The following is a 24,082-nucleotide window of genomic DNA, read 5'->3' as shown; positions in this document are numbered from 1 at the left end:
GGAACGTTATTTACACTGAGAAATAATAATTACATGTACACAGACGTGGAAACTAAATGTGTAGTGTAGTAATACAGATGAAGACACGCTAAATCATTTATTCTGTGAATGTATTTTTTTGATTGACATTGATCATTTAAAGGTGCACTCAGTAATGTTTTACATTACATACATTTCACAATAAAACATTTCTTTTACAATGTTCTGCATCAGTGCACATTTGTTTAGGGAATATCACTGTTTAAAACTAATAAATACTAGACAAAGGCACAACGATTGGGCTGAACCACTAATACAACATCACACAACATTAATAAACTTTGGATTACTTCTTCAGCACTGGTGGATTTTTTCACTTGTTTTGACTATAAAAACTCAAAATACACAAATACATTCTCTGAAAAATCCAAATATCTTATGCAGTGTTGTTTCTAAAACAAGATCAATCAAACTGATCTTGTTTTAAGGATTTTTAGATATTTTTACAGGAAAACAAAACAAAAATGATTATCAAGAATATGATTTTTGCTCTAATATCGAAGATCTGACTAGAAAAAAGAAATTATACGTGAATTGATAATAAATATGATGGTATCTGGGAACATGTGCATGTAAAATGGCTAGAAACAGCATTTTAGCTTAGCGTAAAACTGACAATTTACAAGGTTTATTTCTATTTCTTCTGCTCCAAACGTACTTCTCTGTCTGCTCGTATGAATGTAACATCATCAGAAAGTGTTTCACCGCTGTTCAAATGCACTTTGGATCTTTGGGTTTTCCATCTGAAAGGACTAAATATTAAATAAAATGCAAAGTAATCTCTTCAGAAATCAAAATACTTGTTGAATGTAACTGTAATCTAAGTACCAATTATTTAAATTGTAACTGTAGTGGAATACAGTTACTTATATTTTGTATATTAAATACATAATCCCGTTATATTCACAACCCTGTATGCATATGTATATATATATATATATATATATGGGTATAAAAATGTTAGTAGTACATAAGTCAAATAACAATAAATTTAGCTTAAATAACTTAATATTAAGTTATTAATTATAATAAAAATATATTTTGTCACTTCATGGATTTATACTAGTTTAGTAAAATCTTCAAGGATTCTCAACCTACTTAAAGATGAAAATATAGTACATAAAAATTATTATAAACATTTTTATCAACAAAAAATATTGTATTTATTTATATATATTTTGTTTGTTTTTTTACTTAGTTCTCACCTGATGGTGAAAATATATTACTGATGTACATGAAACGCCACTCAAGAGTTTTGTTAATCAGCAGAAAATGTATTTATTATTATTTTGTAGTTTTATTACTGAAGCACAAAAGGATCCGACATGGAAACCCGGAGAATAGATCGATCTGTAAACATGATCAGAGGAATAATGCAAATGTCTTCTAGAATAAGGAACAGTCGTTATAAAGGAACGTTGGAATGGAGAATTCCCAAGACAAAAACACACAAATCCATTCAGCAGCACATTTCACAATAAAACATTTCTTCACAACGTTCTGCATCAGTGCACATTTGTTTAGGGAATATCACTGTTTAAAACTAATAAATACCAGACAAAGGCACAACGATTGGGCTGAACCACTAATACAACATCACACAACATTAACTTGGCATTATTAGCATTTGTGAGAAGAGGAAACAGATTTGAACACTAAACGGAGCAGTCATTGTTCTGTTAATAAAGCACCATCAACACAGGTATGAACATTACAGGTTTTATAAATGTTATTCGGGGGTCATCAGGGTTATTTGGTATTAGGACGTGAGGGTTGTGAACACTAGAGAGTGTGCGCAGCTTTTAAAATCCAGTCTCGATGCTGAGGGTGCGACGCGTCACGTGTTCGATCTCTCCTGTCACATACTCGTCAAAGCTGGTCTGATATTTGGCCAACATCTTCAACATCGGCCGCAGGTTCAACCACCACTGTTCCTTCGGCATCCGGTGTCTGCAGAAACACAGAGGACATGGATATTATAAACATGTTTGGATCGGAACACTAGCACACTGTATGCTACATACGGGGAAGTAAACACTGGCTACTATTTGACGGAGGATCTGCTCATGTTACATCATCTCATTATGAGCTCATTTTCTGCATGCTGTTAATTATTCATGAGGTAAGACATGTGACACTTACTCGAAGTCTGCGTGTGACTTGAGTTCTGTGACGGGACTGAATGACATCACTTTCTTCTTCATGCCGATCACACAGGCGGTGTCAGGAGCGTTCGCAAACACACGACCTGAATGCACAAGAATACAGATGTTATAGAACATTTCCACATTTAAGAATAACATTAGAGATGGGGTCTGTGTATCTCAGCGAGTATAGACGCTAAATACCACCCCTGGAGTCGTGAGTTTGAATCCAGGGTGTGGTGAGTGACTCCAGTCAGGTCTCCTTAGCAACCAAATTGGCCTGGTTGTTAGGGAGAGTAGAGTCACATGGGGTAACCTCCTCGTGGTGGTGGTGATTAGTGGTTCTCTCAATGGGGCGTGTGGTGAGTTGTGTGTGGATCGTGGAGAGTAGCATGAGCCTCCACATGCTGTGAGTCTCCGCGGTGTCATGCACAACGAGTCACGTGATCAGATGCGCGGATTGACGGTCTCAGAAGCGGAGGACACTGAGACTCGTCCGCCGCCACCCGGATTGAGGCGAGTAAACGCACCACCACGAGGACCTACTAAGTAGTGGGAATTGGGCATTCCAACATTGGAAGAAAAGGGGATAAAAATAAACTAAATAATAATAAAAAAAAGAATAATAGTAAAGTCATTGAAACAATGAAATTACACAAATGGAAGTATGGGAATTATATAGCGATGTTAATCAAATGATCTTGTTTCTTCATGAGGTGTTTTATTATGAGATATTATAGGACACTTAATCACTGCTTTTCACTATCTGCAACAACTTACACATGTTTTTATTAATGGTATTTATTATTATATTAATAATAATAATAATACTAAAATTATTTAAAATTATTATTATTTTTAAAGAAATTAAATGAATATTTAATAACACTTGTTCACACTACCAGCAACAACAACTAATTATTATTATTATTATTATTATTATTAATAAATTATATTGCACATAATAATTAATAATGATTAAATAAATATTGTTTCTTTAATAATTAATAACATGCTCACAGCTTTTCTTAAAACATTTTTTAAATGAATAGTAATTATTAACAATAATATTATTAATAACACTACATTGTAAATAATTCCTAATAATTAAATACAAAAGTAATACAATTAATGATTATTGATAACACTTGCTTTTCCTTCACTAGCTGCAACAACTTATACATTGTTTTAATTAATACAAATTATTATTATTATTATTATTATTATGAATAATACAATTATATTGTACATAATAATTAATAATGATTAAAAACAAAATTTAAGAAATTACATTGATCATTAATAACACTTGACAGCTTTTCCTATCTGTAACAACTCATCCATTATTTATTTTATTAATGCTAATTAATAAAAATAATAATAATGCAAGTATATTATAAATATTAACAATCATTTAAAAAATACAAAACTATTGAATTTAATGATATTAATAACAATTGATCACTGCTTAACATTCACTAACTTATCAATTATTTTTAATGAGTATTAATTATAATTATTAGTAGTAATAATAATAATAATACTTATATTATATCATAATAACAAATAAAAGCACTTGATCATTTCTTTTCTTTAACTCTCTGCTACAATTCATCCATTTCAAACACTGTTTTAAACTAATAGTAATAATATTGATAATACATTAAAATAATAATGAATTAAATATTAATTAATAACACTTGTTGATCGCTTTTCCTACAACTCATATATTAAAAACACATTCGATATTTATCTACATAGTATTTAAGCGTAAGCCGATCGTGAGAAGCGTTTAAACTTGAGTTATCTAGTGTAAATATTGAATATATTTGTCCTGTGTTTATTCCTGCATCTCTCACCCTGTCTGTAAGTAGCGTTCATCTTCTCTGTGAGCCACAGGACAGCCTTCACTCCCAGTTTAGTGCCAAAATTCCTGTCAAACGGTGTTGGCACCCCACCCTACACACAGATGAAACATTAACTTCTCTTTTACATGTCAACATGTGGTCAGATTCACTCACAACAAACAAGGTCAAAGGTTAATAACAGTCTCTGCTCTCAGGCAGAAGTAGAGCGAGCGAGGACGCTGGTCACATGACCACACAGACACTGACCTGCTGCAGGTGCCCCAGCACATTGACCCTGCAGTCGAAGACGCCCTTCCCCTCGGCAGAATACAGATTGTGAATGAAGTCGGTCGTGTAGTGCTTGTGAGACTTCTCATTCCTACAGACACAACGAGAGCAAGTGTTGACAGACCACACTGAAACACAGTGGATAAGAAAGGAGAACGAGCCAGTTATGGGACGCGTCACCTCAGCACGAGTCCTCTCTGAATATCATTCTTCATCTTTTCAGTCAGATGCTCCACGTTCGTCTGTGAGAGAACACTTAACATGATGTAATTTCCACTTACTGACGCCACTAAACACGAAACTGCCGACAGGAGACGGAGGTTTAGGAGAACTATAAAGAGGACTTTAAAAGATCACCTCGAGCTCATGAATGTTGAACGGCTCCTCAAAGATGTACACAGCATCTGCGCCCACGGCGATGCCTGTAGTGGTTGCTAGGTAACCACAGTATCCGCCCATGGTTTCCACGATGAAGACTCGCCGCTTTGTTCCCGACGCAGACTGCTTGATTTTATCACAACTCTGGAAAAAAAGAACAGAAATAACCCGATCGAATTACAGTCCTGATCGTGACTAATTGTTTGATTGTTGAGTTCGGGGGCAGATTGACTGTCTGCAGGAGATTTTGAGGACATTCGTACACAAGCTGTTTTGAGTCTCACCTCCATGGCGGCGTTCACTGCCGTGTCTGCACCCAAACTGAAGTCTGTGCCCGGGACATTATTACTGATCGTCGCAGGCATCACACACATGGCGATACAGAGTTCATCATATCGACCGCGAGCTTCAACCAGCTGCAGAACTCCTTCATACGCCTGCGTGAATTACACGAGAAAATTATCTCACATTCTGTGTATCATGTTTAATGGTATTCTGTGCTGGAAATGACATTTTTTATGTTTTTCAAATAAAAGGGCCGACTCTTTTGTCTTGCTAAGACTAATATTATAGCTAACATTTTATGTCTCCTAAATACACACAATTAAATCAGATTTTCACACTTTTTGCTTAAATTTGGCACAATTACGGCAAAATAAAATTGATTTTTCTTTGTTTTGTCTCATATTTCATCTCAAGCTCTTCACTCACACATTTGTCTAAAAATAACAGATAAAAATGACTAAAACAGTCCAATCTAGACATGAAAGACATTTAAAAAATACCCAAAATAAATGATGAAGACCTGATAAAAAGTTTACAAGTCAGTTTTAGTGAGACTTTCATATAACAGAAAGTAAAACTGTATTCCACTACAGTTGTAATGTAAATTAAAGCTGCAAGCAGCGATGAACGGGTGCCCGCTGGTGCCCGTTGGGGCTGCTGTGCCAGGGGAATGTCACTCCAATTTCTTTTAGCATTTTTTAGCACTTAAATGTTGTTAAGAGTGTATCACAGTGTAAACACATCATTTCCTCTTGCCAGTAGGTGGCGCTGTGACTATAACTGAATATTGGCATATAGAAGTGTTCAGGCCGGGACTCATCAAACATGTGAAGTTTGGGGCAGATTGGACATTTTATGTTTGAGTTACAACAGACACACACACTCTCACACACACACACTCTCTCAAACACACACACTCTCACACACACACACTTTCTCAAACACACACACTCTCACACACACACGCTCTCTCAAACACACACACTCTCTCTCTCACACACACACACGCACACGCACGCAACACTCTCTCTCCCTCACTCACACACATACAAAAACAAACACACACACACTCTCTCAAACACACACACACACACACACTCTCTCTCACACACACGCACGCACACACACGCAACACTCTCTCTCCCTCACTCACACACATACAAAAACAAACACACACACACTCTCTCAAACACACACACACACACTCTCTCTCACACACACGCACGCACACACACGCAACACTCTCTCTCTCTCACACACACACACTCTCAAACACACACACACAAAAACAAACACACACACTCTCTCTCTCACACACACACACACGCACACACAGGCAACACTCTCTCTCCCTCACTCACACACATACAAAAACAAACACACACACACACACAAACAAACACACACACACACTCTCTCACACACACACGCATGCACACACGCAACACTCTCTCTCTCTCACACACACACACACACACGATTTTTTTTTACCTCAAATCCACCAATCACCAGCAGAGACTGAATGGCGTATTTTCTAATATTCTCCACAATGCTCTCCATACAGGAGTTAGGAAGAGTTCTACAATGATTAAAAACACAAATTAATAAACAAATAAAACAGTATATTCTAATTACTGCCGAACAGCCAATCAGATTCCTGTCTGATATACAGCTACAGTATGAGAGCGAGAGATTACGTAGAAGAAACAAAAGGTAGAAATTCGATTCATCTCTTGTGAATTAATGGAACTGCGTCAGAAACGCCACACAGAACTGACCGTTTGGTGCCCAGCAGTGACCCACCCTGACCCGTCCATCCGGCCACATCATGCCAGTGCACCTCCATCAACTGCAGAAAAACAGCCATGTCACTTCCTGTTCTCACTCATACGGCACACCGCTCAAGCACATGTCAGGTGTGTGTGTTTCTCACCGCGCCCTTGGCGAGACCCTCAAACCCGTCATGAACGTTGTAAACTCTGTGACCCTGAGCGAGACCAACCCTGACCGCTGACCTCACCGCAGCGTTCATCCCCGCGGCCGGAGCGCCAACGTTCAGAATCGCCATCGAGTGATTACTCTAAAGAGAAACGACAATATACATCCACAAAGTGCATTTCTAGTTCTGAAAACAGCAAGAAACAACAGATTAACTTCTGTCATGTTCTAGTTTTTGTTCTTCACCTTTGACTGAGCAGGTTTCTGATGAGCTAGAAGTTTATACGTGTTCCAGTTGTTCTCAAAACTCCTGCAATGACGGAATAATTCATGATCCATTACAGAGACTCACTAACACAACAAACAAACAGACAATGAACAAAACTCACTTTCCTCGCAGCTGAATGGCCTCTTCAAATCTCTGCTCATTCATGGCTTTCTGCACCTCTTTCGTCTAAAAGCACAAATCATTCAGATAATAAAAATCTGCTCATGCAGGCTGCAGGTCAAAGGTCAGAGATCAGGTGTGGGACTCACCATGTTCACACACTCCATGAGCGGCAGCCGCATGGCTTGATTCCCCGACAGGCCGATGACACACGCTGGAGTCTCTGGAGTGGCTTCTAACAGCGCCACCACGGCCTCCACACCCATCTTACTGCTCTACAGACAGACAGACAGACAGACAGACAGACAGAAAGACAGGAATAAGTCTGGCTGCTATTGCGCCTGAAGAGTGAAATATTCATCTCAAGCTAATGGACATCTGTATCTTTATTTGCACACTCACCAGAACTCGATCAAATGCAGACGGAGTTCCTCCTCTCTGAACGTGACCAAGAATGGTCACACGCGTGTCGTAACCCAACCTCTGAACCACAAGCTACAGAGGAAGAGAGACAGGCAGACAGACAGACAGACAGGCAGGTGAATGGGCATGTGGCGGGGTTACGGTGTATCATGCACAATATTGTTATCGTGGGTACTTCAAAATACCGTGAATAATTCTAGATAAACTTTTAGCCAATTAAAAACAAAACATTCTGATCATCAGTATTATTTTCCCATCGAAGAATCACATCAGCATAAATAACACATCCGCACTTTGGTTGAAGTTGATTTCCCTTTGTGTAAAACATGAGGCAGAACAGTGGAAACGAAACACGGGAACACCTCCAACATGATCGCTCAATTGCAGGACAATCATCTTGTGAAACGGGCAAGTTGTGAGAATTCTGCTCGTTTCTCCGAACGATTTTTGAAAAGTGAGAGACGGCACTTTAAGTGACAACTAAGACGGCAAAGGACGTGGACTGTTGTCGCCATTAGCAAATAATGTGAATCTTGCTTTCAGGTTCCCAAAGAATAGTTCGGCAAAACTCAAATACAGCTAAAATACAGCCGTAATCAGCTAAAAAGAAGTTCTGTAATTAATAATGCCAATGTGGCACAATGATGATTTCAATATTAACCCTTTAAGCTCTGAAGGTGTTTTTAAAGATTTTCTGGTTGTGTCATACCCAAAATTAAAGGCTTATACCTTAATAAAAAGTGTTTAGTATCATTGTAAAGAAAACTCTTCAATTGTTTTTAATGATATATATTATGATACATTTTGACACTCTCATCTTAAGTAACTGATAACATTTTTTAAAAATAAATAACAAAAAAGTTGAGCCAAATTTTTTTCTCCAGATTTTTCTTATTTGACATTATTTATCTCTGGGTGTAAATAAGGTCGCTTTGATGAACTGCTTTTGTTGTGTTCCCAATCATGTCAACTGTATCTGAAAAAATAATTGAGTTGATTTGACAAATCAATCAAAAGTTACAACATTACAAAGATAATTGATCATAGTGTCCAAAAGCATCTCCAAACAAATAAAAGATAATAATTGTACATCAGAACTAATTACACATGCAAACACAACAATGACTAAAGGTTTGCATAGCATGCAGACATGATTTTAGTCATGAGATTTCACAGAATAAGTTTCACTCTGTGTCATTTGAGTCATCATTGAGTCTGTGTCGTGTATTTGGCGCCATCTCCTGGTGGTCATATGTAACATTGTGCTTCATGTGGATTATCTAATGATCTATACATCTGATTATCTTGTGTGTGGACTCCATTGAAAGATAATCACAGACTCTAAATAATCATATGTGATATTTTATGTTCTGCTTATTTATCATGAAGTTATAAGCAAAAATGCGGAATATAATCAACAGCAACATAATTGTCAAAGACATATAATTAGCTGTTACTCGCTATATTTTAGTCTGTGATTAAAACAAATAGTCTGGTTGTATTTGACTCTTTGACAGATTTCAAACAACATACGACACATGAATATTTGATGAGTTTGATGTTTTTACGAATTACAATAACATGTGCAGTGCACATTATTTATATCAAAATGGGGGGTCTGGGTATCTCACCCCTGGAGTCGTGAGTTTGAATCCAGGGCGTGCTGAGTGACTCCAGCCAGGTCTCCTTAGCAACCAAATTGTCCCGGTTGCTAGGGAGGGTAGAGTCACATGGGGTAACCTCCTCGTGGTGGTGATTAGTGGTTCTCTCAATGGGGCGTGTGGTGAGTTGTGTGTGGATCGTGGAGAGTAGCATGAGTCTCCACATGCTGTGAGTCTCCGCGGTGTCATGGACAACGAGTCACGTGATCAGATGCGCGGATTGACGGTCTCAGAAGTGGCGGCAACTGAGACTCGTCCTCCACCACCCGGATTGAGGTGAGTGACCGCGCCACCACGAGGACCTACTAAGTAGTGGGAATTGGACATTCCAAATTGGGAGAAAATAGGGGATCAAAATAAATAAATGAAATACATTTTCAAAATGGAACATTTCTGATTTGTCTGCAAATTTCCAAGCACTTGTTCAGTTTTAAAAACTTGCTATAAAGAGAACAACAATCAAATTTGTTCATCTTTTGACATGTTTATGTAATGTAATTCGATACCGTGATAACACTGAATACCGCGATAAAATCTTCAGCAATTATCGTGATGGGAAAATTTTATACCGTCACAAGCCTACAGGTGAATAACAATAAACAAAGTCACATGACAAAACTGTCAATAGACAGACTGATGCTGCTTTAGACAGATATTTCAAACTCACATCTTTAACATAGTTTGATGAGATCTGCTGGCCGTGTTTGTCGATAGCTCCCTCTGCAATGATCACAATGTTCAGACGAGATCCTTTACTGCGACTCTGTCAAATCACACACACACACACACACACACACACACACACACACACACACACACAATTAACTTATATATTGCAGGTTTTTCGATGGCTGATCCTGATATCTAGAGGGCAGGTTTGGCGATAAATAGTAGTTATGTAATTTACTTTAATGATGGCAAGTGACTTGCACACATAATTGTAAAAATAACTAATTAATAAAAAAACTATTACTCAAAATGTAATAAATATACACTACCAGCCACACTTGACTAAATGATCAAGATCATACAGAACCTCTTGAACTGTACAACACTACTGAAAATCAAATAAATTGTGTAAATTTTACTACTGATGACGATACACATCAGAACAATCTACAATAACTATCAAGTCTTGTCTCACCTCTCCCAGTCGAGCACACATGTGATCCTCCCAATCGTCCTCTGGTGGAGCTTCTGGAATGAAGAGCCAATCAGCACCGGACGCCAGAGCAGACACCACCGCAAGATACCTGCAGAACCCGAGAACAGAACCAGAGCCACCTCAGACCTGATCAGAGAGACCGATTCAGAATATAAATGAGTCCAGCAGACAGGACGTACCCGCAGTGGCGTCCCATCACCTCCAGCACAAACGTCCTCTGATGACTGTAAACACACATTCATGTGATTCGCACACACGTCATAATTATGTAAATGCCCAAAAGTGAGAATTTGAGATCATCCATAATCAGACAAATCATAAATTTGCACCTCAAATGTTTTCTTTGGTGGTTTAAAATGAGGAATATTCACGAGTGTTCATGAGTCATGGCAGTTGCTAGTTATATGTGGCACTGTGCGATTGTTACTTTTGACCTTTAAACTGTTAGTGTGTGTTTTCACCTTTGTGCAGTGGTCGTGATGGCATCAATGACTTCCATGATTCGATGCAGAGCAGAATCAGCGCCGATCGTCATGTCAGTCCCACAGAAATCATTATCAATAGAGCCCACGAGACCCACAATGTTCAGATGAGTGTACTGCTGCGCCAGAGAGCCTGTGATTCGCCCTAAAATAAACAAAAAACGAATTTCACAGTCAGACTATTGACTATCAAGTGTGCTCACTTCTGACTGACACATAAAACGAAAAGTTTCAATCAAAACTCCCCATTTAACCACATTCCATCACAATATACAGATGTGAACTGTAGGGGGCGCTCTAACACATTTTACCCCTCACAGATGTGAACTGTAGGGGGCGCTCTGACACATTTTACCCCTCACAGATGTGAACTGTAGGGAGCTCTAACACATTATACCCCTCACAGATGTGAACTGTAGGGAGCTCTAACACATTATACCCCTCACAGATGTGAACTGTAGGGGGCTCTAACACATTTTACCCCTCACAGATGTGAACTGTAGGGGCTCTAACACATTTTACCCCTCACAGATGTGAACTGTAGGGGCGCTCTAACACATTATACCCCTCACAGATGTGAACTGTAGGTGGCTCTAACACATTATACCCCTCACAGATGTGAACTGTAGGTGGCTCTAACACATTATACCCCTCACAGATGTGAACTGTAGGTGGCTCTAACACATTATACCCCTCACAGATGTGAACTGTAGGGGGCTCTAACACATTATACCCCTCACAGATGTGAACTGTAGGGGGCTCTAACACATTTTACCCCTCACAGATGTGAACTGTAGGGGCTCTAACACATTTTACCCCTCACAGATGTGAACTGTAGGTGGCGCTCTAACACATTTTACCCCTCACAGATGTGAACTGTAGGGGCTCTAACACATTTTACCCCTCACAGATGTGAACTGTAGGGGCGCTCTAACACATTTTACCCCTCACAGATGTGAACTGTAGGTGGCGCTCTAACACATTTTACCCCTCACAGATGTGAACTGTAGGGGGCTCTAACACATTTTACCCCTCACAGATGTGAACTGTAGGGAGCTCTAACACATTTTACCCCTCATAGATGTGAACTGTAGGGGGCTCTAACACATTTTACCCCTCACAGATGTGAACTGTAGGGGGCTCTAACACATTATACCCCTCACAGATGTGAACTGTAGGGGGCGCTCTAACACATTTTACCCCTCACAGATGTGAACTGTAGGGGGCGCTCTAACACATTATATCCCTCACAGATGTGCTCGTCCATAGACATTCAGTCTAATGTTCAGTTCAAGCAACACCCTCATTATCTCATTGAATATCTCGGCCTCTGTGTGGACTACAAGCTCAATCTAAGTGTCATTAGAAAACTGAAGTTGTATCATCAATAATCAGAAACATATTTCAGATGATTTTTTTGGCATACTTTTTGTTCTGGACATCTAAGATATAACATTGGATTATTCACACAAGCAATCTCACAGACAAGTAAACATGCATTTTTATAAAACTAAAATAATAGCTGATATAAACTTTTTAGCTATTTTGGGCTTACAGCAGCTGTTATAGCAGCATAAATGAGAAATTTATATATGATGACTTACAGAAATAATTTTTCACTTTGTGTTTGTTTTTAAATGATTTTAAACTGTGGTATTAGTGCAACACAATAACGAGCTTTCATTTGATGTATGACTTGCCTATTCAGGTCCTGTGTGTACAGGACTTATATTTTCATATTCCCCCATGACCTCTAGGGGGCGCTAATTATCAACACAAAAGTTATGAGGGTTTATTTTGTTATTTCAAGTAACAAATGCAGAGCTTTCCATTGATACCTCATATGCCTGACTTACGTATACGGAGACTTTAACATTTTAAGCAAAATCTTTTTTCGCATTGTCCTGCTGCATCACCCAACTTCTACAGAGCTTCGGCTGGTGCACAGACACCCTGACATTATCCTGTAGGATATCTTGATAAACCATGATGATAATGGCAAGCAGTCCTGACCCCGAAGCAGCCCCAAATCATGATGCTTCCACCACCGTTCTTCACCGTTGGGATGATGTTTTCATGTTGGCATGCGGTGTCCTTTTCTTGCCATGCATAGTGCTGTTTGTGCCTCATTGAGGATTCTGCGGCATGGTCCACATCAGCAGATGCTTCTTGTGGATAGCAAACTCAAAATGTGCTTTTTATAAGTCAAAGTAGCTCTAACCCACACCTCCAAATGAGTTTCATTAATTGGATGGCAGGTTTGCCAACTCCTGACTCTAATTAGCTTCTGTTACACCTTCAGCCTAGGGGTTCACTTACTTTTCCCACAGCACTGCAAATGTTTAATTGGATGTGTTCAATAAAGGTATGAAAGATTATAGTTTTTGTGTTGTTAGCTTAAAGGAATGTTCCGGTTTCAATACAAGTTAAGCTCAATCCACAGCATTTTTGGCATAATGTTGTTTCCCACAAACATTTATTTCGACTCAATTCCTCCTTTTCTTAAAAAAAAAAACTAAATTCGAGATTACAGTAAGGTACTTACAATGGAAGTGAATGGGGCTAATTTCTTTTACATTAAAATGCTCACTTTTTCAAAAGTATAACCACAAGACATCTGGAGAGATCAGAAAAAGATTGTGATGCATTAAAAAATCTATATTTTTATCTATGTGCAATATGCATCAGACGGTTTGTGCCTCAACTACACCTCGTTTAGGTTTCTGGGATTTTCCTTCCAAATTAATTATTCCACACACATTGAAGGGCAGCTGAGGAAAAGTTTGTTCCCACATTTGAAGTTGAAAGCCACAGGACGTTCTTGGCAGCAGGAGTGCAAACAGAACCGCCATTGATGCTGCTGAACTTGAAGCAGGTGGAGCGAAAATAAAACCACAAAACAGAGAGAGACGACATTCAAACTGAACAGCAATCTCTCGCTTCAGTCGTACTGTTAGTGAGTCTTTTAAAGCTAAAATGTGTCATTTCCACACCACCTGTGTCAGCAGTTGCAAATATAACAATAGTTTCCATCTTTTCATCTTTAGTGGTTTTACCTAGTGTCACCAGCTCTGCCAGGAGGTCGCTCCACTCGCTACGGAAGATGTTTGCTCCCGTCAGACTGCCGTCTCCTCCGCACACACACAGATTCGTGATGCCGCGCTGGACCAGGTGAAACGCCGCCGCTAGACGCCCCTCTCGTGTGGTGAAGGCCTTACAGCGGGCACTGCCAATGATTGTGCCACCCTGACATCAATGACACTTCATTAGATATTTTATAACACATGGGCTGTGTCCATAATAGCATAATATTATATTAACTATTCCGCAAACTATTTATTACCAGGATAACAAATGGACGTCACTCACTGAATTAATCATGCCATGAGGTCAAGTGACAACATTAAAGCATACTATTCTGGAAATGTTTATTATGTTTACATAATGCATTCAGTTTCTAGTATAATTTTGAATTACTACACTATACAATGTAACTGGTGTAATGACCTCGAGTCTTTACATGGGAACTGTTCTGAGGATCACAGCTGTAATCTCACAGATTGAATCTCCTCTCTAAACACAGACGCTTTAATCTCAATCCTGCTTCCTGCTACCATCCATTTCAATGAGTACAAAGGACAATAGACAATGATCTCCAGCACAAACACTCACAAAAACAGCAGACCTCTTATCTTTGAGCATTAAATATAACTTCATTAAAGATGTAACGCATTAAATATAACAGCATTAAAGATGTAACGCATTAAATATAACCGCAATAAAGCTGCAACGCCTTAAATATAACCGCAATAAAGCTGCAACGCATTAAATATAACCGCATTAAAGATGTAACGCATTAAATATAACAGCATTAAAGATGTAACGCATTAAATATAACCGCAATAAATCTGAAACGCATTAAATATAACTGCATTAAAGATGTAACGCATTAAATATAACCGCATTAAAGATGTAACGCATTAAATATAACCGCAATAAATCTGAAACGCATTAAATATAACTGCATTAAAGATGTAACGCATTAAATATAACCGCATTAAAGATGTAACGCCTTAAATATAACTGCATTAAAGATGTAACGCATTAAATATAACCGCATTAAAGATGTAACGCATTAAATATAACCGCATTAAAGATGTAACGCCTTAAATATAACCGCAATAAATCTGCAACGCATTAAATATAACCGCATTAAAGATGTAACGCATTAAATATAACCGCAATAAATCTGCAACGCATTAAATATAACCGCATTAAAGATGTAACGCATTAAATATAACCGCATTAAAGATGTAACGCATTAAATATAACAGCATTAAAGAAGGAACGCCTTAAATATAACCGCATTAAAGCTGCAACGCATAAAATATAACCGCATTAAAGCTGTAACGCATTAAATATAACCGCATTAAAGCTGCAACGCATAAAATATAACCGCATTAAAGCTGTAACGCATTAAATATAACCGCATTAAAGATGCAACGCATAAAATATAACCGCATTAAAGATGTAACGCATTAAATATAACCGCATTAAAGATGTAACGCATTAAATATAACCGCAATAAAGCTGCAACGCATTAAATATAACCGCATTAAAGAAACGCATTAAATATAACTGCATTAAAGATGTAACGCATTAAATATAACCGCATTAAAGATGTAACGCATTAAATATAACCGCATTAAAGAAACGCATTAAATATAACTGCATTAAAGATGTAACGCATTAAATATAACCGCATTAAAGAAACGCATTAAATATAAGCCGCATTAAAGATGTAACGCATTAAATATAAGCCGCATTAAAGATGTAACGCATTAAATATAAGCCGCATTAAAGATGTAACGCATTAAATATAACCGCATTAAAGAAACGCATTAAATATAACCGCATTAAAGAAACGCATTAAATATAACCACATTAAAGATGTGACGCATAAAATATAACCGCATTAAAGCTGCAACGCATAAAATATAACCGCATTAAAGCTGCAACGCATAAAATATAACCGCATTAAAGATGTAACGCATTAAATATAACCGCATTAAAGATGCATCTTAAATACGTCACATTATGGAAGTGAAATAGGTTGCAAATGCCGCTTCATGATGACAGACAATCAGACAGTCTTGACAGCTCAGTAAATACATGCAACGTAAACTTTCATAAAACTGATCCAGATTCTGGTACTCACAAGTTGAATGATGTTGGTGACACTCTGCCAGTTAGCGATTTTGATATGGTCGCCTCCATCTACCAAGCCCTGATAACCCTGTAAAAACATCAATCAGAGCTTCAGTATCACAGAACAGCTGCGACTCAGGTGCATTTGGAACAACATCTCTCACCTCATAAATAAGGTAAACTTTGGCGCCCACATAGATGCCCATGCGTGTTACTGCACGAACAGCCGCATTCATACCTGCAGAAAATCACAAACACACCTGTCACTGTGGCATTAACTATGGTTTATTACTTAATTAGTCACTGCTGCAAGTGTACAAGTGAAGACAGATTGCATGCACCTAAAAGTGAGATTTAGTCCCCAAAATTGCACTGGCTCACTGTCCATAGATGCTAAATAAAATGCATTAACCACTCATGCATGTGTTTCTCTGACATTTTTATAGTATGCACATTTCATTTGGAAACAACGAGAATAACTGGGACACACGACACTTGCATGGACACTAGATAGGGGTCATGACCCAAACTGCTGCTGAGCTGATCGAATAAGTTGCATAACACCCAATGTGAGCATTACTCATGCTCTAAATATTTATTCTCCCATGAAATAGAATCATACATAGAAAAGAATTAAGAAAATACAGAAAGCATGCAATATTTCTGTGCACACTAAGCTATAACTCTTCCTTGCATCACTTTGGATTAGTAGCACGTTTGCAGTAAATCATTAAATGCATTGTTGCATAGACCTGTCAGTGTGTTTGAATGCTAGTGTGAGAGACATGGGATCTATTCAGCATTTTTGGGGAATCATAGAGACGCTCCAATGATGCACAAAACACTGCTGTTTTCGGCCACGCTCGCGTTTAGTACGCGTTTATGTTGTTCAAAATGTCGAAGTAGGCTTTAAGACACAGGCACAGTCAGATTGTCCAGTAGGGACTGTCTATATTACAATATTTGCTTTATTTATCTTAATTTACCTTGCGCATCTCCGCCGCTCGTGAGAACAGCGATGGCTTTTCCAGCGCCGCTCATCCGTAGCTTCTCAAAGTCCACATGCATTATGAAAATCACAAATATAAACCTTAAAAAAGCAGAAACAACAAGCGTTTCTTCCGAACGGATTACTGTGAAAGCGGATTCACTGCACGCAGCGCAAGGAACTCGCACACGTACTAGCGGCCCGCCCCGCCGGTGTCGTGTCTAGAAGGTAACTCCCCAGCTACATAAAGTCTCGCGAGAGCCGCATTGAATGTTCACATACTGTGATTTTGTGTTTATTTAGAGTCCTACTTAAAACCATACCCATACCCCTGAACTTAACACCAACCTTAACCCTACCACTAAATCAAACATTAGAGTCCTACTTAAACCATACCCATACCCCTGAACTTAACACCAACCTTAACCCTACCACTAAATCAAACATTAGTAACTGTGAATGAGACTCTCGCGAGACGTAGGCTGCCGAGGGGTTACCTTCTACACATAGCCCCAGCGCGTTCATGTGAATAACAGCATTTTTCTTCATAATAGAAAACGTTGCCAATAGAAACGTTGGCATTAGTACAGATGTGCCTTAGGTTAGACTTTTTAACTCTTTCCCCGCCAGCGTTTTTTAAAAAAAGTTGCCAGCCACCGCCAGGGTTTTTGACGATTTTCGCTAAACTTTAATGGCCCGCAGAATATTTTCTTCCATGAATATATGAAGATGCTATATATCACAATAAAGATCTGAGCCTCTGCTTTTAGGCAAAAAAAAAACCGATTTTATTTTATCTTCATTTGTTCTTTTTTTATTGCGACTTGAACAGAGGTAGGTTTTGTCAAAAAACAACATTTCAGACAAAAAGCTGATAAAAAGGCATGTTTATGTCTGATATTTTGAGCTTCTCAATACTCCACTTCTTCATGTTTGAGACGATCGCAGTCTGTTTCTTTGATCAAAGAGTTGCGTACTCTTTCAAAACATGCGCAGGGGTCTTCCTTACCGTATAACACCTAAAACACGGAAACCCGGAAAATTCCGTGTTTGGCGGGGAAGCGTTTTTTCATAAAACACGGAAAATTCCGTGTTTGGCGGGGAAAGAGTTAAACATTGCAGCATAAAAACAATCTCGTTCTCTACTTTATGAGCAGAAAAAGTGAACAGAACAGACAAAGACTACTGGTCACATATATTTACCAAATGTATACATTTGGACAATTTTGACTAATTAATTATCTGCACTTTCATGGGGTAGAAATCAGTTATCTGTTACGCACATAACACAAATAATATTACTGTCTTAATTACTATGGTTAGTAAAAAGATACAAATCAGCAATATAAAAAATAAATACAAATAAAATAAAAAAACGGATGGTAACGCGCTGATGTCATGGACGCTGAGTGACGCGCATGCGCACTGACTTACGTTAAACAGCAACGTGATGTTTACAGGAGCGAATGAACGACATAGTGACGAATTTACAAACGAAATCTTGAATTTGGCATCATGAAATTAACACGTAAACTAGTTCTAGCTCGGGCTAAAGCTTCGGACCTGGAAAGCGTAAGAAAATTAAACTGCTGGTGAGTTTTCTGCGTGTTATCTTGATGAAAAACTTCATCTTTATTTATATTGTTCATTTTATTAATATCGTATCTGTTTAAGCATGATCAGTTTGGATTTAATTGAACATATCTGCTGTATAATTGTATTCACTAATAATTTCCTAATGTGTTCCAGGGGCTGTAATCTGACAGATGTGAGTTGTAAACATGAAAAATATACTGTTATTTTCTGATGATAATATGGTGTAACAAATGACGGTGGTGGTATTACGGTACATTGATGGTATCACCATGGGATTTACTTGAAACTGTACAGGGAGCTTGTTTGTGTTTCTAAACCTAGTATGTTCCCTACCTAGGCAGCATCAATCAATATGGAAAAGGTGTTTATCATGCAAAAAAATAAATAAATGCTGTCTAGGTTAGCAAGTATTTTGGAATGCGTGCAAATGAACCCTCCTATTGTATTGGAAAATGCCACTTCCCTTTGCTATTCGGTCATTTTTGACCGGAAGTGTTTTTATGATGATACTGATTAAAACAATTCTACCCTGTGGTAGCAAAAATAAAATTATGCATTTCTTTTGGGATTCAGTGCTATTTTAATCTTATGCGAATTTCTAAATTAATTTGCAATACAAATAAGCTAAATTAAAAACAGAAAAAAAGGTAAACATTCAGACCCTACACTTCTATTGAAACATGAATAAAATATGAGAATGTGGCATAAATTGGAGTTGATTTGGTTCATCTGGTGATTAAAATATCAATGAGTTGAAGATCATGTGATGTCAGTAACAGACAGTAGATGACTGAAGACACACACTGTGTAGTCTGATGACTTATTATAAACTCATTTATATTTCATCACAAGATATGCATTTATATATATTTACACATTATCAAACTATTATTGCTCAAAGTTTAGCAGTTTAAATCGATTTGAGTGTTAAAAAGAGGTGAATTTCAGTTTGATCTCGCTACGCTTGATGTTTAAACCTTGTGTTCACGTAACTGTGAGCTGTAATAAATTATTCTCCCATTAAAATATGATGCGTAATAAAACAAGGTTGAAACTTGACTCCATACACAGAAAAATGCACCATTAATTTGGTTGAATCACGCTGAATAGTGAGGTTTTTTTACATGTTTTCTCCCGTAAATGAGTGTAAATGCCAACATCATCATATGTGTCGAAAGGACTGAAGCCTGTGAACCAAAACATGAGCTCATTGATGTCATTAAATGAGACTGCTTTTTTATTCCATCCGTCAGACCTGGTCGGAGGCGTCCATAAATATTTAGTTCATACGTAGGGTTACATTATATATACATAAATATTTAGTAGTGCCCATTTACGCCACTACTAGGCCATGTTGTAACGTACATATATCTGGATCAACCGGCCCCAGTTTGTGTGTGTTTCGCACTGAGGATGTTTTAGAGTCTCGCCCTGTAATTTCAGCTTTTTTCTGCATTGTGGCTGATTTATGGATTGTATTTGATAGATAAAAAAAAAAAACATTGCTCTGTTTTTTGGTCTTTCCTGTTCATTTTCAATGGTCGGTCAATGTTGACTGTGAATACTAAAGGTGTCACTTTTTTCGGTCAAAAATGACCGAATACCATAGGAGGGTTAAATATTGTATTTGAATATGACAGTGATTTAGAACCATGGTATTCCCATCTGATGGCAATTGAGTCTTGATTTTCAGATCTTTGTGATCATTTTTCACAGATCTCAATATTTTTGGAGATTCCTAATGTCGAGGTCCTCACACTGAGGTTTGTTTGTGTTTTCATTATTACTCGAATCACTTTCACTGTGATCAATATTTGTAACAACACTCTGTATCTCTTAGTGCTAATCAGATCTCATCTCTGGAGCACATCTCGTCGTGTCAGCATCTCAGTGAGCTGTATTTGAGACGTAATAACATTCAGAGCTTGTCAGAATTAAAGCATCTGAAGAATTTGACCCATCTGAAGGTTCTGTGGCTGGCAGAGAATCCGTGCTGTGATTTTGACCCAGACAAATACCGCCTGACCGTCATCAGAAACCTGCCTGGACTGCACAAACTCGACAACCAGGGTGAGATGAGTTAGGACAGTATACTATAGACTCCATTTTAGTATGCTATTAGGAACATAACCTATTTGTTCTTCTGTCAGTGGTCACAGAGGAGGAGATTACACTAGCGTTAAAGGAGGGTGAGGAGCTTGCCACTCCTCCAGGCTCCGCCCCCAGCAACTCTACTAATGGCCTTACAGAAGCAGACTTGGAGAACGACCTTAATTACAGTATGGAGGAAACAAAGTAAGATTTTCTCTCAAGTAATTATTCCAAACATGTAATCTGAACCTGCTCTAATGTAGTGAACTTTGATATTCAGCCAAATTCGTGCTCAACTGGGAATGAAGCTGTTGCCCAGAGACAAATTCCCATCGCTGACATCACCACGAGAGAACGGAGACATGACTAAGAGAAAGGTACAAAGAAGCACAAACACTGTCTGTCTGTGACAAGAGAAAAGTATGTGATCCCTTTGGAATGACCTGCATTTATGTATAAATTTGTTTTAAAATCTGGTGTGATAATAAAATCTATTGTAATATTCATCTAAGTTACAATAATGAACAAACACAATCTGTTATAACTAATAATACTCAATTTGTTGTATTGTTATTGTACATACTGAACACATCATTCAAACATTCACAGTGTAAGTTGGAAAAAGTATGTGAACCCCTAGGCTAATAGATTGTAGGTGTGGGTTAGAGCTACTTTGACTTATAAAAAGCACACATTTTAGTTTGTTATTCACAAGAGGCATCTGCTGATGTGGACCATGCCTCACAGAAAACAGATCTCAGAAGATCTGATCAAGCATTGTTGCTTTGCATAAAGCTCATAAGGGTTACAAAGTTATCTGGAAGAGTTTAGATATTCATCTGTCCACAGTTAGACAAACTGTCTATAAATGGAGATGATTTAGTACTATAGGTACTCTCACTAGAAGTTGCCGTTAGATCTTCATCTGTTCACAGTTAGACAAACTGTCTGTAAATGGAGAGGATTTAGTACTATAGGTACTCTCTCTAGAAGTGGCCGTTAGATATTCATCTGTCCACAGTTAGACAAACTGTCTATAAATGGAGATGATTTAGTACTATAGGTACTCTCTCTAGATGTGGCCGTTAGATATTCATCTGTCCACAGTTAGACAAACTGTCTATAAATGGAGATGATTTAGTACTATAGGTACTCTCTCTAGAAGTGGCCGTTAGATATTCATCTGTCCACAGTTAGACAAACTGTCTATAAATGGAGATGATTTAGTACTATAGGTACTCTCTCTAGAAGTGGCCGTTAGATGTTCATCTGTCCACAGTTAGACAAACTGTCTATAAATGGAGATGATTTAGTACTATAGGTACTCTCTCTAGAAGTGGCCGTTAGATATTCATCTGTCCACAGTTAGACAAACTGTCTATAAATGGAGATGATTTAGTACTATAGGTACTCTCACTAGAAGTGGCCGTTAGATATTCATCTGTCCACAGTTAGACAAACTGTCTATAAATGGAGATGATTAAGTACTATAGGTACTCTCTCTAGAAGTGGCCATTAGATATTCATCTGTTCACAGTTAGACAAACTGTCTATAAATGGAGATGATTTAGTACTATAGGTACTCTCTCTAGAAGTGGCCGTCCAGCCAAGATGACTCAAAGGGAACACCGCAGAATGCTTAATGAGGTAAACAAGAACCTTTGAATCATTGGAACTGGTGAACATCTCTGTTCATGAGTCTACTGTTCAGAAAACATTAAACAGGTAGGTGTTCATGGCAGGACATCATGAAGGAAACCGCTGCTTTCCAATAAAAACATTGCTGCATGACCTGACACTCTACACTGCTACTGGGAAAATGTTTTCTGGACTGATGAAACTAAGCTTTAATTGTTTGGGAAGAACAGCAGCTCTACGTATGGTGTAAAATGGGCACCTCAACATGAAAACATCATCCCAACGGTGAAGGAGGGAGCATCATGATTTGAGGTCTGGACCGCTTGCCATCATCAAGATAAAAATGAATTCCCAAGTTTATCAAGATGTCCTACAGGATAATGTCAGGGTGTCCGTGTGCCAGCTGAAGCTCAGTAGAAGTTGGGTGATGCAGCAGCACAATGACCCTAAACATCAAAATAAATCCACTACAGAAAAAGAAAATCCAACTTTTGGAGTCCAGATCTTATCCCAATTGAGATGCTGTGGAATGACCTCAAGAGAGACGTTCACACGAGATATCTGAAGAATATTTCTGATCTGAAGCAGTTCTGTGAGGAAGAATGATCCAGAATTCCTTCTGAATGTTGTGCCAGTTTAATCCGCATCTACCAGAAACACTTGATTGAGGTTATTGATGCCAAAAGAGGATCGACCAGTTATTAAATCCAAGTGTTCACTTTTTCCACAGCACTATGAATGTTTAATGAGATGTGTTCAGTAAAGACATGAAAGATTATAATTGTGTGTGTTGTTATCTTAAGCACATTGTGTTTGTCTATACTTGTGACTTTCATAAAGTTGAGATCACATTTTATGACCAATTCATGCAGAAAACCAGCGGATTCCAAGGGGTTCACATACTTTTTCTCATCACTGTACGTATGTTGTGAGTTTGTGAATGGTTTATCTGTCTTTGTAGTGTCACACACTAGAGGCCATTCTGCTTCTAATGAAGGATCTGGACGTCGAGGAGCTGAAAATCGTTCAGTCGGTGGCCGAGGGGAAACTCCGATCACGCAGTCGACAGAGAGAGCGCGAGACATCTCCGATCTGCTCTTAAACTCGCCTGCAACAAACACTAATCGCCACATTTATACCAGCTGCACTAAAGCAACGGGAAACGGTTCAAACTGAATTATTTTTGCAATAAAATGTGACATTTCTAAATATTTCAATACTAAATACATCCATATATATATATATAAGACATTTATTCCCAGTTCAGAATAAATTCCACACTGGTTTGAGTGATTCCAGTGAGACCTCTGAATTATGTAAAGGTGGTTAACACGTTTAATGTATAGTTTGTTTGGGTGTTTGACGCTTGCGTTGGTTTGCTCAGCTCGTGATTGTTACCGCGTTGCCTTCTTCTGTTTAAACAAACAGTTTTTTTTTTGGAGGAAATGTAGTTGTGTTTTAATAATTTGTTGATGTAAATAAACTGAGATGCACAAGAATATTTATTATTTCATCATGATTGT

General features: G+C 38.1%; 2 protein-coding genes across 2 annotated transcripts; one reads left to right on the top strand and one right to left on the bottom strand.

Moving 5' to 3' along the window:
* Window positions 1-1,305: 1,305 nt before the first annotated feature.
* Window positions 1,306-17,440, bottom strand: LOC127626107 (ATP-dependent 6-phosphofructokinase, liver type-like). The gene is made up of 22 exons (XM_052101670.1): window positions 17,233-17,440; window positions 16,411-16,484; window positions 16,257-16,334; window positions 14,095-14,284; window positions 11,018-11,183; window positions 10,736-10,780; window positions 10,536-10,644; window positions 10,059-10,154; window positions 7,710-7,802; window positions 7,457-7,582; window positions 7,309-7,373; window positions 7,166-7,229; window positions 6,915-7,061; window positions 6,760-6,830; window positions 6,473-6,560; window positions 4,981-5,133; window positions 4,676-4,840; window positions 4,499-4,560; window positions 4,298-4,409; window positions 4,043-4,142; window positions 2,182-2,287; window positions 1,306-1,989 (listed from the first exon to the last, which is right to left on the bottom strand). The coding sequence occupies exons 1-22, from the start codon at window positions 17,312-17,314 to the stop codon at window positions 1,842-1,844; spliced, it is 2,340 nt and encodes a 779-aa protein (XP_051957630.1). The 5' UTR covers window positions 17,315-17,440; the 3' UTR covers window positions 1,306-1,841.
* Window positions 17,441-18,663: 1,223 nt separating this feature from the next.
* On the top strand, window positions 18,664-24,060 carry cfap410 (cilia and flagella associated protein 410). Its single transcript, XM_052101706.1, has 7 exons — window positions 18,664-18,826; window positions 18,984-19,002; window positions 20,547-20,593; window positions 20,671-20,900; window positions 20,981-21,125; window positions 21,202-21,298; window positions 23,521-24,060. The coding sequence occupies exons 1-7, from the start codon at window positions 18,750-18,752 to the stop codon at window positions 23,659-23,661; spliced, it is 756 nt and encodes a 251-aa protein (XP_051957666.1). The 5' UTR covers window positions 18,664-18,749; the 3' UTR covers window positions 23,662-24,060.
* The last annotated feature ends 22 nt before the right edge of the window (window positions 24,061-24,082 follow it).

Source organism: Xyrauchen texanus, chromosome 32 (genome assembly GCF_025860055.1).
Source record: "Xyrauchen texanus isolate HMW12.3.18 chromosome 32, RBS_HiC_50CHRs, whole genome shotgun sequence".
NCBI lineage: Eukaryota > Metazoa > Chordata > Actinopteri > Cypriniformes > Catostomidae > Xyrauchen > Xyrauchen texanus.
This window is presented reverse-complemented; position numbering and strand designations above follow the sequence as displayed.

What these genes read in the sequence shown, in the direction of transcription:
- cfap410 (XM_052101706.1), top strand. Translation starts at nt 18,750, where the DNA reads ATGAAATTAACACGTAAACTAGTTCTAGCTCGGGCTAAAGCTTCGGAC. An exon ending in GTCGAGGTCCTCACACTGAG is followed by an intron (nt 20,594 to 20,670) that starts GTTTGTTTGTGT and finishes TGTATCTCTTAG; the next exon opens with TGCTAATCAGATCTCATCTC. An exon ending in GCACAAACTCGACAACCAGG is followed by an intron (nt 20,901 to 20,980) that starts GTGAGATGAGTT and finishes TTCTTCTGTCAG; the next exon opens with TGGTCACAGAGGAGGAGATT.
- LOC127626107 (XM_052101670.1), bottom strand. Translation starts at nt 17,314, where the DNA reads ATGCATGTGGACTTTGAGAAGCTACGGATGAGCGGCGCTGGAAAAGCC. An exon ending in AAGTTTACCTTATTTATGAG is followed by an intron (nt 16,335 to 16,410) that starts GTGAGAGATGTT and finishes ATGTTTTTACAG; the next exon opens with GGTTATCAGGGCTTGGTAGA. An exon ending in GCCATTCAGCTGCGAGGAAA is followed by an intron (nt 7,230 to 7,308) that starts GTGAGTTTTGTT and finishes CCGTCATTGCAG; the next exon opens with GAGTTTTGAGAACAACTGGA.